At 36.3% G+C, this 15,261-nt stretch overlaps 1 protein-coding gene across 4 annotated transcripts; it reads right to left on the minus strand.

Moving 5' to 3' along the window:
• Nucleotides 1-4,784: 4,784 nt before the first annotated feature.
• On the minus strand, nt 4,785-13,512 carry LOC122087589 (AT-hook motif nuclear-localized protein 1-like). 4 transcript variants are annotated; one of them, XM_042656775.1, is made up of 6 exons: nt 13,361-13,512; nt 12,510-12,893; nt 9,857-9,924; nt 7,951-8,082; nt 5,543-5,704; nt 4,785-5,328 (listed from the first exon to the last, which is right to left on the minus strand). In XM_042656775.1, the coding sequence occupies exons 2-6, from the start codon at nt 12,880-12,882 to the stop codon at nt 5,050-5,052; spliced, it is 1,014 nt and encodes a 337-aa protein (XP_042512709.1). In that variant the 5' UTR covers nt 12,883-12,893; nt 13,361-13,512; the 3' UTR covers nt 4,785-5,049. The 4 variants fall into 4 exon arrangements, with proteins under 4 accessions (XP_042512709.1, XP_042512706.1, XP_042512707.1 ...); XM_042656772.1 differs by having other exon boundaries at nt 12,510-12,922; nt 13,361-13,503; XM_042656773.1 differs by lacking the exon at nt 13,361-13,512 and adding an exon at nt 13,146-13,313 and having other exon boundaries at nt 12,510-12,922.
• Nucleotides 13,513-15,261: the final 1,749 nt, after the last annotated feature.

Genomic DNA, 15,261 nt, shown 5'->3' on the forward strand with positions numbered 1-15,261 from the left:
TATTATTGAGCCTAATTGTTACATGATCAAGTGTTTTCTGTCCAAGAGCTGCCCCTGCACCCAGACACAGGGGAGTGTGCCCCCAGAAGGGGCATGGTGGTCATTGCATGCCCACTGTCTGGTTTCTTGGACAGAAAATTTGCCCCTTGTTACATATTGCAAGTCCAAACTCGGTACTGACAAGGAAATAATTATTGAACTGTTATGTTGGGTTTAGGGCATTGGACTCTTTCATTGTCTTAATGTTTTATTGTTTATTTATTTTTGTAGAAGGTATCTTTTTTTCTTTTTGGGCAGGGGCCGGGAAGGGTAGAAAGAAACCTTTGTGCACTCAAGACATTTTGGAGTAACATGTTACTATAATCAAACTGTTACACAATTCACAAGCAAGTTTTCCATGGCAAATTGATCTTTTGCAGTTTACATAATCAGGTTCTATATGGATGGCTTGCAGACTTTTTTCCACCAATGAAAGATGGCTTGCAGACTTGATCTAGTTTCAGATAAACCCCCTGAATGTTTTATTTTTTATTTTTTTTTGGGATGAAACAATTCTCCTGAATGTTGCTTGAACTTAATCACTAATACTTTCATACTGTTTACAGCAATAGCAAGTGAAGGGTGACAAAATCAACCTCTTAACACCCAAGGCCAGCAGTCATCCAACCTATAAACCCGTTTGTTTTAGAGAACCAAACAACCGGATTCAGTGGGGGCTTCCAGGGGACCATCTTTAATGAATAATAAGGTGAGGTGCCATTTTCCAATTAAGGATATATTAGTAGTTTGAGAACTAGCTTAATCTTACAGCATTGGTGAATCTGGTTGCGAACTTTCCTGTATAGATCCCATATTAATCATAGGGACTATACGACAAGTTCTTTTTTTTATTTGAGAGGAATCCATTTCTTGGAAACAGGTCAATTCTGCTAATTTTTTTTTTCTGGTTTTTTTTTTGGGGTGGGGCGGGTTGGGGTGTTGGGAGGGGAGAAAAGCAGGGTGGGATACAATGATCAGAGGATGATTTTGAAATCAGTGCTTCTAGACGGATGATGTGGATGGTTACCCCTCCCCACCCGTCCTGGAATGAGGTTGATCCAACCATTCCTAGTTTAATTTCTAGGCATCTGCTGACCACCAGAGTCCTTTCTTTTTCTTCCGGTCGAAACAGATCATCAGTTTTAATGACCCTCTCTATACTTCTATAAGTTTTGAGTTGTATACTGATAATGACTGATAATGATCGATTATTTTCTCTTTGGTTCACTGTGGTGATTGAGTTGGAAGCAGAGAAAAATGAAGGAAAAACCTCGGCAACTTCACATTGAGTTGGCCAAGGTAGCAGTTGCTCTTCCTTTTTAAGGAAAGGGGTGTGAGTCACGGGGGCCCTCTTAGACAGACCCAGAGATGGTTTTCCCACTGTCATTCACACTAATTAGGCTGGTTAAAATCTTCCATTTACTCCACACTTAGGACATCTCTCTCTAGGCAACAAGTGATCTAGGAAAGCCAGATTAAACTGTTCAATTTATGAACTTGTCTATGATCCAGCTAAAACTTCATAAAACGTGAACAGTTATTAATTATTAGGATTTTTTATTAAATCAAAAGGTTTGATTCTAATTCCTGCATCTTTTGGTAAAAGTGCAGTTTTAATTTATCCAAATCATCTATTGGGTCTTTATGGTTGGGGAGATGGGAAAGAACAAGAGAAGCTCACCTTCACCTTCATCTTCTGTAAAAAGTTGGAGCAAAGGTGAGCAAAAGATCAAGAAGACTCTGGACTTGTCTATGACTTCATGTGATGACACGGGAGAGAAAGTGTAGGGGGGGCCTGTAACCTGCTTTGAAGTTGCCTTCTGATTGTTCTTGTGCAGTTCCTTGATTATTTAATCATGGGAGTCATGAGATGCCCCCACCTTAAAGTTGAGAAGAAGCTTCCCTACTATATTAAACAAAATGACCTCTCTCCTTGTTCTTCACTTTTGCAGACAAAGATAAAAGCTTCCTTACCACATTTTATTCTCAAAGCAAGGCTTTAAAAAGCCATCAACATCTCTCCCCCTAGCCAACTAAAGCTACACAAGCTCCTCCCCCCACTCTATAATCTTCTCTTCTCTCTTTCTTTCCCATTCTTCAACTATGTTCCACTTCACTATGGAGCTGTTCACACTGGCTGCTTCCAATTCTCTCGTCATTTTCGGTCTCTGCAATTTGATCATAGTTATTCTTCTCTTAAGCGGTTCAAAACCCAGTTCAAGTACTCAAGAAAGTCCCATATCTACCCATGAAGTTCCAAAGAGAATTGAGAAAGAGGAGATAGGGGGACATGAAACATTATCATCAGAAGACATCGAAGAAGCATCTTCGTCTGCTAATGTTCCTCGAGTGGTAAACATTGACAAAATTGTCACCAATGTTGATGGCGAGGAAAGTGACGATGAAGATGCATATCAAGAAGAAGATGATGATGAGCTGAGGAGGAGAGTGGAGGAATTCATAGACAAAATAAACAAAGGATGGAAGGCAGAGCAGTTGACAACCTCACACCTCAGTAGAAGTCCCATATTTTGATTGTCATTGGGTTCATCATCCCTTGTTGTATATAAAAAAAATGTGACGAAATTGACCCCAAGATGCTTTTTTTTTTGGATCAATTAGCACTGGTGATGGAGGCTCTAGAGCCAGTTGAGGAGAACTACTTCAACAGACTTCCTAATAATATCTTTCAAATTATTTTTATCTTTTATTTATTTTTAGTAAACCCTTTTATACCCTTATCTTCAAACACTTTTAAGAATAAGACAAGGGGGCAATTAAAAGGTATCAAGATCTAAATCCATCAATAGGGATGTCATTGATGGTAATTGCAACTCGCGTAAGCTAAGAGTTGAAAACAAAGCTTTATAAAGCAAGTTTGTGACTAAGAGTGTAAATGGTGCGTTTTTGGTTAATTGTTAAAATACGATTTGATTCATGGCATCAAAGATAGAAATAAAAACTGAATTATTTATTAAACGATTTTAGCTAATCAAAATCGAACCATTAATTAAACAGTCATATGACTACTAAACGGTTTCATAGAAAATGTTGCACCAAAAAACCTATTCTCATAAAAAAATTCATAAGAAACTATTTAATATAAACCTACTCTAAGTATAAAAAGGCATAAAAGATTATTTAATATAAATTTACACCATCTCTTTAAATGGTTGTTTTTATAAAATAAAAAAGCAATTTCATCAATGTGGGGTGAGGCCATGAGAGGATGTCAAAGATTCAGAAGGTTGTGATTTATAATATATAAATAAAAAATTAATTAGTTTAAATGGTTAAAACCAAAATCAAACTGTTTATTAAATGGCCTCATTCTTTAAACAAGATCTTTATCATTTATTTAACAGTTTTACGGTTCTGATGTAAATGGATTGATTCAGTTTCGATAAACCATTTCAACCATGCTTGATCCCAATTCCCGTCGATCTAGGCAGCAAATTCATGCTAGATTTCTACCATGGATTGTTGTTCTTCACTGTAGGATATTTCTTGCCATTTCGTGCCATATGAAGTATTTTCCTCTCTCCTCAAGGCTACTTATCTTATTATGAGCCTCTCTAGTTTCCCATCTATCCAAAGCCAACTAGCCAGTTGCAGTGACTGTAAGAAGTGAGGAATCCTTTGTAGGAAATAGCTAATTCTTATATGTTGTCCCACATGACCAATTAAGTCATTGATCTTATGTATATCTCCACATTACTGGTATTTGGATTTAATTTGAGGAAATCTAATCTAAATCTAACTAAAAGGGAATAGAGTCTTACTCTATCTGGCCTCCTTGATGATGGGAGGGCGCGTTAAATTTTATATATAAGATTCTTGGTCTTCCACTACCCTATTGAGTCTCATTATTGGCACCCATTGCTAAGAGAACGTTGAAGGAAACTAATGGGAGAAACCTTGAAGTCCACCATCTATTGTAATGAACAAGAGACTGACATCATCAAGAAGGGCTCGAATTTCTCTCAATCGATAATGAACAATATGCATCGTTCCCATATTATTTGTTTGTGATTCATGAATGCATTGTCAAGTTCCTTACAGATCCTGGTTGGTTTTGAGACTCAAAATACTAGTCTTCTTTCAGTCTTTTCTGTCAGTAAAATGACAAAAAATCAATAAAACTTACCCCATATAGCAAGATCCTGAAGTCTAATGAATAAATAAGAAAAAAAGAAACCACTGAAAAATCATAGACTTGAAGATCATTCCCTTCTCAATTCAAGGGGTTCTTGAGTTTAGAAGCGGCTTTCCAATTAGATTGTTATGACAATCCCTCTGATGCCATTTAATGGCATCCAACTCAAAAGCCCGAACTTCAGGGAGGAGAAGCCCTTCTAAAGTCATAAGCCTGATAGCCTTACATCACCTGACCAATGTGGGACTAAAATTTTCTCATTCTTGACCATGGAACGCTTTAAGTGAGGAAACCCAGTCAGTCCTCAGCCAAGAAGTCACCTCCACAGTTGGCAGAGACCAGAGATTCGCAATCTGTCATCAACGAAATACAATGCTTGAGAAGAAAAGGGGGGGAGGGGGGGGGTACCATTCCAATTCACAATGGCGATGGTCTGACCCAAAGCCAGAAAAAATGTCGGAAACAGTAATTGCTTGACGAAGGACATAACCTCCACCAAATGGTATCCACGGAAACAATGAACACAATAACAGCACAGGTGAAGTCAGAGACTAAAGCCCAAATGAAAAACACAACTAAGCTAGAAGAATAATGGCAAACAACAGCTATCCATTAAATATTCTATAAAATATTCTAACAAAAGGAACCAAGCAAAAAAGATACATGACCGCAAGAGCTGAGATCGAGCTCTACCTAATGACTACCCTGATCAGAAGTCCTATCTGATAAATACTCAAATGAGTTTACAAGGAACTCAAAAATATGATGCCTTGAAGTTTAACACAACCAAGATCAAAGTAATCTGGTCAGTAAGAAACCTCAGAGTGACTCAATATAATTTGGGGACCTTTGGATTATCCTGAAGGTAAAGATATGTTTATGTCAGTTGCAGTATTCCTTGAATCCTGCATGGAGTGCATAGGTGGCCAGTTGTCTCCTCGGAAGGAAGAACTGTTACCCATATCAGACCTTGGAGTTGCAGTACGTGGCCCTTGGCCACCATAGCTCTCTTCCATCTCTGCATTGGAAAGTGACATGGCAGCATTTGGTGTACTAGCAGATGTGGCATCTGTCTTCGACTTTTTTGTCTTGAGCTCCTGTTGGGTGCTGGGCAGAAAGCTGCCCACCACAACCTGGTAAACTCACAAATATTTTAGGGAAATAGAATCACAAGTAGCTAAAACAATAAATATGGTCGCTTATATCTATTAACATCCTGCCAAATTGTGGTGGCTTATTTTTTCGTCACATTCACAATTGAAAAAACTAAATCCACTGTGCAAATACATGCATTTGACATCGTAACAGTGAGCCATAGGGCATTGCATTTTGCTGACATTAGCTTACCTGTACTGGGGTGGCAGCTACTAGTAGACCACCAACTACTCCCCCTACGACACGACCATCTGGACTCGCCAACGAGACACTCATCCCACCAGATCTGCTCCGAGTTCCTTCTCTTTCAGAAGGCATGAATGATCCCGATAATGAAAGTATCTCAAACCGACCCTAGACGAACAGCACCAAAAAATGGATTGAGTTTCTTAGAGACGAATGAATGCCAGCAAAGAAAGCTTGAGACATTATAAAATAAGTCACAATTTGTTATGACATATGATGCCACATGAAATCGAAGTGATCATATTCCAAAGTTCATGAACTCGGAGGTCAAATCATCATAAACCAGTAGCCAGGAACTGTACTTGAGAATCATTCACTGGTACAGTTCTCTAATGCTTTCAGTGCCACCCATCATCATCATATACCCCAAGATAATTGATTCGTAGACAGAGACTATATGACTAGCGAATGAAACATGTTCTTAGAAACCAGGGCAACCATAGAAAAGGTACCTGTACTTCCACCAAAAAAAAAATATCCATTTCTTCATTTCTCCTCCCATCAATTTGCTCCTAATTTTTAAATTTTATGAGAAATCCAAGATAAAATTCCATTTTACAGTGTTAAGGACTGGGTCCTATACAATGGTACAATGTATAACAGCATGGGCTGAAGTGAAGTAGACATGATCTCCAAACCAGAAGTTTGCTTGTCAGATAACAGTCTGGAATGGATTAGCCATGTCATTCATCCATGGGTCTAAAAGAAGGTTGTGTAAAGTTGGTTATTCATAAAAGAGAAAAAGACCTACAGATTCAGTTATGTCAATTAAGTTTCAAAAGAGGGACCTGTTTATTACCAATTTACTACAAGGGAAAAGAAAAGAGGAAATTATGTCTGCTTTTTTTTTTTGGTAAATGAAATTATGTCTGCTTAGACCACTGCAAGTATGGGAAAATTGGGAATGTTTATGGCACAAGTGGTAACCAAACATTAATTTTCCCTCATATTGTGTCCTAAAATGATCAGATAAATTTTCAGTCCTTTTTTATTTATTTTTTTTTGGGGTGGGGTGGGGTGGGGTGGGGTGGGGTGGGGGAGGGTGGAGGGGGTTGTTTCATGCACAATCACAGAATAACTCAATAGGATTCGTGAGGAAAATCAAATATTTAAGAATAAAATAATGCATGTCAGGTATTCCATTTTCCTATACCAAAATGAACTACGTTTTGTTACCTCCTCAACCCAGAAATTGTTGACAAGTCTAGCAACTATTATGGATGATGCACAGTATTGCATTCAAGACTTGACTTAATTGTGGATAATAGGTTCCATTTCTACGTTAAACAATATGCAAAACACAATAATACTCTACTCCTGAACAGACCTGGAATCGATGCGTTGCACTGATCAAATATGTACTTTTTTTTTCTAACGACGGGTATCCAAGCCTTCGGCCTGACTAGTCCCACGGGCCCATACTGACCCCATATGTACATAAGATCAAAGAAAACAATAATCTCCAAGGGGAGAGGTGTTGGGGGTGGGTGTACCGGGTTTCAAGGAAACTAGAGAATAAAATGAAATAGGTGAAGCAATATAAAATGAAAACCTTTTCCAGACCGTGAATGCATGGACAGTTTCCTCAGAAGTACCAGTACACAACATATGGCAGTAATCATACTATCCAAAATGGCATCAGGGTTGCTAAGCTCTTTTATCTCTAAAATATAAATTTTGTTCTGAAAAAGTTCCACAAGCCATCAGCAAAAAAGGGGGAAAGAATTTAATCATCTATCACTCCATCCTACCCCAATTTCGACTTTTGAAAGTCACTAAAATAGATTCTCTGATGTCTTTTAACAGTATAGGATTTAGTAGGATTTACCCCCATCTTGGGCATCAATTTTTTAATTTTTCTTGTTGCATTGCATTGAAAGTGTTTTTACCATTTAGTCATTTTTGCCAATAAGGGCTGAATAAAAATTCCAAAAATGTATTGTCATATCATTATATTTACATTTAGGTAGTAATTTTCATGCCTTCCCATAATAATTCCACGCATTGAAGGCAATCTTTCTGAGTTTAGAATAGATTGCATTTCATATCTGATTTAAACGGTGTTCTCAAAGAATGAATTATTGAAGAAATCATCCCCCCTCTCCACCAAAAAATGAAAAAGGGAGAATGTCTTCATGTTTCTATAGTACTATCAACCAACCACAATAATTTCAACCAACCACAATAATTGGGCCACCTTGTAACATCTGGACAACAAAACAAACTACCTCATAGTCTAATGGCAGTAAATGAACAGCCAACACCCCATTCCTTGGGCCTTGGCTCTTCAAATAACAAAAACTATCAAATTGAAGAATGTATCATTTCAACAAACAAGGTATATGGTATCACACCTCATATGTCAACGAACCCCCGGAAGAATCAGGCTGACGAAAAGTAACATTTGAAATTGCACCATTTGCTGAAAGAATGCAAATGGCTCCGGGCCCTTGCTGAGCAAACGATATAATCTTCATTGTAACGTCCTGAAACAACGCAATGGCAAGTCAACACTGAAACAAATACTCAATACTAGTAAACTATTTGAAGAACATGCAAAGTTATATAATGAGTTTGTCAGTAGACTGTTTTTTTTTTTCCCTCATTATAAAACAGGAAATTTCTATAATATATGATGGAAGGGAGAGGATTCCCCACACTGCCAGTGTGGGGAGGAATCTGCTTGCCACAACAACGGTTGTCCCAAAAAGGTATCATCCACATGGGATCCGCATATTCAGAGCGAGTGAAAGAAAATGATAAAAATATTCATGTAAGAGGAAAACTGCACTCGGGCATTGTGGGGAAGTATTTCCCATGATGGAAATATTTTTGTTCTTCGACAAATGTAGCATAATGAACCATGTTGGGATGATGTGAGAATATGTTCATACAGTCCCCAGTGAGAATACTGCTGATTGGGGAAAAGAAATTATTAAAGACTTGATGAACCTGTTGGGCATCATTCATCGAAACAGAAGCCACATACACAGGTGGATGGTATCGCTCTATAGAATAGAGGACTTTACACACAAAGCTGAAAACCATTACTGGTAATCTTGGTTAATTCCAGAGACCAAACTTTGATATCCCTCAGTGATGGACTGCCAAAAACTTAATCAAATAATCGGATATAAAATCTTAGATATAGCACCTTTATACGGTAGATACAACAACAAAGTAAGCCTTTTCCCAACAACGGTAGATCTGTCTTTTTATTTAGGGAAAAAGGCTGGGCACACCACCAGGCTGCGCAACTTGTGTCATCCTCTCACCTCCCCCTTAGGAAAAGACCTCATTGCCCTCCTGCATCCAGCCCTGTGATTGGTGCATACCGTTCCCTCTCCCTTCTATTTATAATGAAAAGATCTAATGCTTGTCGTTTCGTTTTTATTTTCCTTTTCTTTCTTTCCTTCTTCTTTTCTTTTTTTATTTTATTTTATTTTCTATTCAGTTAAACTGAAGCATCCAGAATGATGAAATAATAGAAGCACAGTGTTGCATATTGCATCCTCCACCCACTCAGTCTAGTTTTGGAAAAATAAACAAATGGTAATCAGAAAATAAAATTAATCCATTTAAAGTTATTCTTTTTTTTTTCTCTTTGGGGGGGGGGGGACTTTTAAAGTTGATCTAGTTGTAGGAAAGCGAAGCTAAAGGCAAACAAGAAAAATTTCTCATGCTTTTAACTTTTGCAAGCAGTCTTCAAATTCTTTCTGGAATTTTTTCTTTTCTTCTCCTTTTTATTCCTGGAGCTTGCTTATTATCCTATGCTGCTTTTTCAATCCAACGAGGTATTTTCTATGTTACAATCGATCACTGGCTCCTTCTACATATTAAAAATTGTCAGTCAGCTTAAATGCTTGTCAACCAATATCTAACAGTTAGATTAGCAATATTTTTTTAAACAATAATGATCATTGAAATAAATATTCCCATGTAAAGATTATATCTCCAAATAAACTAAAAACCGAATTGCAAAGGGATCAAGAAGATGAATCTATCCGCAGAGAAGAATGGTTTGATTTTCCTGGCATTTCTCTCAGAATAAAAAGCAAAGACACCTGACAACTTGCCCAAAGTTCCTACATATACTTTCATTCTTAATGGCCCTGTAGTAGCTATTCCATTGGGAGGCATTTTCAGAGTCAAATGGAACATTCTAAATGAGAAAATGAGAACAACAAAATGAATGAGTAGATTTTGGAACTCCAACTACTAGATGTTACTAAATAGCACAATTTGATTCTGATTACATACCTCACCAGTAGCAACAGTGATCACATGGGGTGTAAAATTTGCCCCAACAGAGCATGACACCCACTCACCTGCAAGAGTATTTCAAGGAAATTAAGAAACACAAGCTGATATTTTCCTGCCTCGTAAGAAATTTCTAAAATGCCACTTCAATGATAAATTGCAGACTTTGAGCCAAGTCTATCATGTAAAATGAAGAAAATGTATTAACGCAATAAAGCAAGCATTGGTTTCAAGGTGGTTAGGTAACACCAAGGTGTTTTGTCCCCATCCATGGTGCAGGAAAACCAAAGTTAAATAATACCCACATAATTTATAAAAAGAAACTAAAGTCCACAATCAGAAAACGAAGATCAGTACTTCAATGACTCAAAAATTAAGATGGTGTCAAATTCATTTGTACACAAAATAAAGAAATAACACATAGTTATCAAGACGTCGCCTAGACGCCTTGGCCCCCTCCAATGCCTTTGTTCGCCTAGATGCCGTAACAATTATGATAAACGGTGGTACATAATGGGTTCAATCAAGCAGGATAACATAATGCCTAGCATTTATTGGCCAATTTTACATTAATGCAGTTGACAATGTCTTGGCTGGCCAAGTTGATTGATTAATTATCGCTCGGTGACACTTATAACCAAACCGAGCATTAAAATATCTGGGAACTTATAAAAAAAAAAAATTAAAATATCCGGGAACTTCTAAACTTGTACATATGTTGACATAAAACCAATGTTTTCATGCATTTCATTCCGCTAAAAACATAAGCCTCCAGGCAAGGAATGTAAGCTTCAGGAAGATGGACTTTAAATAGATAAATAAATAAATATATGACATTTTAGTATAAATAACAGCAAATAAAAAATGATAAGGAAGTATGTAGAAAGACAGATTTAAAAGGAAATACATGATAATGAAAGCATTAACCTGAACAAAACTAAAGATGAGAAATGAATACTAATTATTTATTATTATTTAAGTTTTTCTAAAAAAATGTTTCAAAATTACCGAACAAAATTATTTATCCCATTTTTTTATGTTGTAGCAGGAACATAATTTACAATTTTGCATTTTTTAGGCATCAGCTTTAAAGTTAAGCCTCATGGTTTTCCTTGTTGCTATGCTTAAATCAACCCTCCAGACATTCCTCACATGGCTTTCAAAACATTGAATACAAAATCTACAGTCTAGCACAAAGGCCAACCTCAACTATGACTTCTTAATTGACTTATTATGACTTGTTTGAAACAAAATATAGTTCACACTCACAGTTTTGAAGGTATATGCTCTCTTGCAGGATAATCAGCACATAATCCAACTAATCGCAAAATAAGTCACACGACAAGAGAATTGGTTTGATGTGAACCATGTCTAAAGTCAGTTTGTGCCGGTTCAAGTAACATTAGAAACTATTAAATCACTCACAGAAAAGGAAACCTATTTAACCAGAAAAGTAAAAAAACCTAATAGAATGGAAATATTTTAGAAGTCAGACACCACAACCTGTTTATGGGCTTTCCTAGATTTACTTAACACTAGTAATAACATCGAACATGATTTAGACAATTTTTATTGCAGAGACAAACGCAATTAAGACTATTATATGCAGATATAAATGCAGATCCCTACCATATGTCACAAGGTTTATAACATGCAAACCATTCGACTGTTTACGCAAACCAGCATACTGTATAGCAAATAGAGAAAAAGTGTCTACCTAATAATCCAGTTTCATTTGGGCATTCCAATCCACACTCTTCAAACTTGAACATGTACCAAACAAACCCGAAAACTGAGAACAAACGCTTGGGCCAGACTAATCTAAACCTGAATTTGTATAAATCCCACATGTTTGTGGGATCATAGATGGCACAAAAATCTCATCCATCTACGAATAGAACACTGTACCAAGATTTCTTTCAGAAAGGAAGAATAGTCAACAATAATTAAGCCTATCCTGATGTTAGCTGCTTCAACAGGATAAAGCAGTGAAACCCATATGCAAGTTTTGAAAATACAGAGCTTTCATCACTCTCAATTGCAAAGTTCACCACATAACCAGCCAAGTACTGCATTCAATAAGCAGAGATAATAATCATTCTACCACATGCTACCAGACAAGTAATCATGATGGAACAGAGCCAGAAACTATGGATACATTAAGTATCACTCCAGTAGGTCAACATTTTCTTCAGACAAACCTGGAAGCCAAGGTCCCCATTTTTTCAGCAGTTTTAACAGACCAGCCTCTGGTAATATTTGGACTTTACCAGAAGAATTAGTTTCAAAAGGCAAGTAAATAGTGAACCTTAGCCAGAAGAGGAAGATTCCTTCATTAATCCTACAAAACCCCACCTCATTTTCAGAACCATATTTAACTTTCAGATCTGAGGATGGGCATCTCATGCAAAGGTCCCACATCAATCACGGAAGTTGCATCTAAACCTCAAATGTAGACCCTGCAAATGAAGCCTAAACCACTAGGTCCCAACATAAACCAGATTCAAACCACCACACTACAACAGAAAATACTGAAACAAAATTATGATAAATTATCTAATATAGCCATAGCATCAGAGACAGATACAAAATCAAGAACAACATTTGAAATTCAGATTTGAATATGAGAAACATGAGAAACAGGAATCTTTACCCTTATTTTCCATCTCCATTCTCTGGTGCTGCAGTTGCTTCATCAAACCTGGCCGCCCTCTACCCCGCTTGTTGCTACCGGAAAACTCACCAGTTGATTGTGGTGGTGGTGGTGGTTGTGGTGCCGGTGCAGAAGAAGAAATCGGCATTGGTGATAATGCCAGAGACACAGTTCCTTCTGTTCCATATTTTCGAGGCCTACCTCTCTTCTTCTTCACCGTACTACTTCCCGGCAACGCCACACTTACCTTTGACGCTCCAACTGGAGATACTGCTGCTACTGCTGCAGCAACTGAACTAGGGTTCTCTGTTCTTGCAGCTACATGGAAGTTTGGAGGGGCATCTGCCCCCATTACTGCTACTCCGGTACTCATACCTTCCCTCCCTTCCATACATACATTCCACAAGAAAACCCTAAGTAACCCACCAAAAAAAAATTAAAAGAAAAAAAGAGAGCAAACCAAATCACTCACTCACACTGTAAGAACTATCTTGAAACCTCAAAACCAGCACTAAATTAATCAAGAAAATAAAAACCCACAGCACAGGAAAAATAAAAATAATAACAATATTTTTGAAAAGCTACTTCAAATTCAGGAACTGGAGATGATCCTCTTCGATTTTCAAAGAACTTAACTTGGGATTTCTCCAGTCAAACTCACTCTCAGTAACAGAGAGAGCTCCCTTGTACTGGAAATATCTCCATTACAAAGCAGACAAAAAGAACTTTAATGGCGCCACTCAATCACATAAAAAAGTATCATTTCATGCATTACACTAAGAACTCACGAAGTCACGATAGAAGAAATTTCAAAAAAAAAAAAACCCAAACAAAATTTTTGGTTTTCTTACTTCAAAATTTTTCTCTCCAGAAGATGACGAAGACTGGTTTTTTGGGTTGTCCAAAAACTCCAAAACAGCTTTACAAGAAAAACAAAAAATAAATAAAAAATAAAAAAAACTGAAAAATAAAATTAATGTATAGGGAATTCCAAAGTTTAGAACATTTAATATTGAAAATCTTTCCGAGATATTAGTAGAAAAAACAATATTTTAATGATAAAACTCGAAAATTCTATAAGTTTTGATTAAGAAAATTGTTCAAGTCCGAATAAAAAAATTTGGTAAGTGATGATTTAAAAATTTGAAATAATGAAAATACCATTTAATTAAATTTAAAATAGGCAATTAGTATTAAAATATATGGAAAACCAGCCAATGGGTCTCTTTTTTAAAATAAATTTTCTCCCATTTTTATAATTTCCCATTTAAAGCTGCCAAAGTAACGTTAGAGACCCGCCCTTTTTTCTTACACTGAACCTGCTCTTTGTCTTTTTTCGGGAATTTAAAACAAGCATGTTAGCTCAATTGCCCTTCTAAATTTAGGTAATCACGGAAATGCCATTATTTCTTTGACAAGTTCTCTTTACATGTCCAACAAAAATCTCTCTCTCTCTCTCTCTCTCTCTCTCTCTCTCTCTCTCGTCCCCCTTGCCCTTATGCCTTATGCTACTGTACTCGCATGTTCTTTTATAGATGATGGACCCACATTTGGAGTGGAAAGTTAAGTGGGCGTTGCTAATACCAATTAATTAACACAGTATTTAGCTACTTTTTTTTCTTGATAAAAGTATTAAGCTAGCTACTTTTTTTTTGATAAAGATTTAGCTTGCTACTTTGTTCTATAGAAATTTGTGATCCAAATCCTTTGTTTAACTTGTTAGATTCTCACATTAATCTTTTTCTCGTTTTTTTAAACTTGTTCTTTACTACAAAGAACAATATTAATGTCGTTAATGGTTAAATAATCGAAATAATGAGTTGGTATAATCAGTTGATCAAATAATTAAATAGTCAATTATTGAACCCTTGAAATATTATTTCTTCTAGATTTGGAAAGAATTCAATCAATCGTTCAAAAAAAAGAAAAAGGTTAAATGAAAATTTGATCAAGTTCATCCTTTAAATCATTCAATAATCTCATAATTTCGAACTCTTTTTAACATTTGATGGTATTTAAATTAATTATCAAATACTCAAATTCTCAATTACTGATAATCTCATCAAATTTGGAAGAAAAAAAGAATATCAATTTTATCCTTGGAATCAATCAATTATGGTGTACTAAATTTTTTTTTGGATAATATCAAAATTTAACTATCAAAACCTTGATGGTCTCCTACCGAAAATAAAATAAACTTTGATGCTCACTGAGGAACAAATTTCTTTCTACCATCAATGTTAAACTTGATTTTCTTATTTCAACTTTTGTTTACAGAAATTTTGATTTCAATTTGAATATTTGCCAGTACCATCAATATCAAGCATAATTTTCTTTTCAAAGATGATGACATCCCTCACCAAGGGCACAACTAGCCCCTCCCCCCTCCTCCACCCACCCCTTCAAAAGGGATTGTTACACTAGACCCCTTTTGATATTCTTCTTTTATTTGAATTTGTAAAATGCTAAATAAATTGGGATAACTAGATCAAACGACCAACATGTCCTTGATTGACCCTTAATATTGTTTCTCTTAAATTTTAAAAGAATTAAGTTCATCGAATCAAGTTCATCTATCACATCAATTACTCATTATACATTCAAATCTTTTATACCGCTTTTGATTGTTGACTTCTTGGTCATCGATGTCTCTGACGGACCCACTTTCTAGACTATCAATAGGATCAATTATAACAAGTCACACACTTATATTCTAGAAATACATAAACAAAGGAATTCCACGATCGTACTA

Source organism: Macadamia integrifolia, chromosome 8 (genome assembly GCF_013358625.1).
Source record: "Macadamia integrifolia cultivar HAES 741 chromosome 8, SCU_Mint_v3, whole genome shotgun sequence".
NCBI classification, from domain to species: Eukaryota; Viridiplantae; Streptophyta; class Magnoliopsida; order Proteales; family Proteaceae; genus Macadamia; species Macadamia integrifolia.

Excerpts from the sequence above, each read along its gene's own strand:
- LOC122087589 (XM_042656772.1), bottom strand. The coding sequence starts at position 12,900 with ATGGAAGGGAGGGAAGGTATGAGTACCGGAGTAGCAGTAATGGGGGCA. Across the intron at positions 8,083-9,856 it reads TCACTGTTGCTACTGGTGAG|GACGTTACAATGAAGATTAT; the intron begins GTATGTAATCAG and ends GCGTTGTTTCAG. Across the intron at positions 5,705-7,950 it reads GGGGTTCGTTGACATATGAG|GGTCGGTTTGAGATACTTTC; the intron begins GTGTGATACCAT and ends CTGTTCGTCTAG.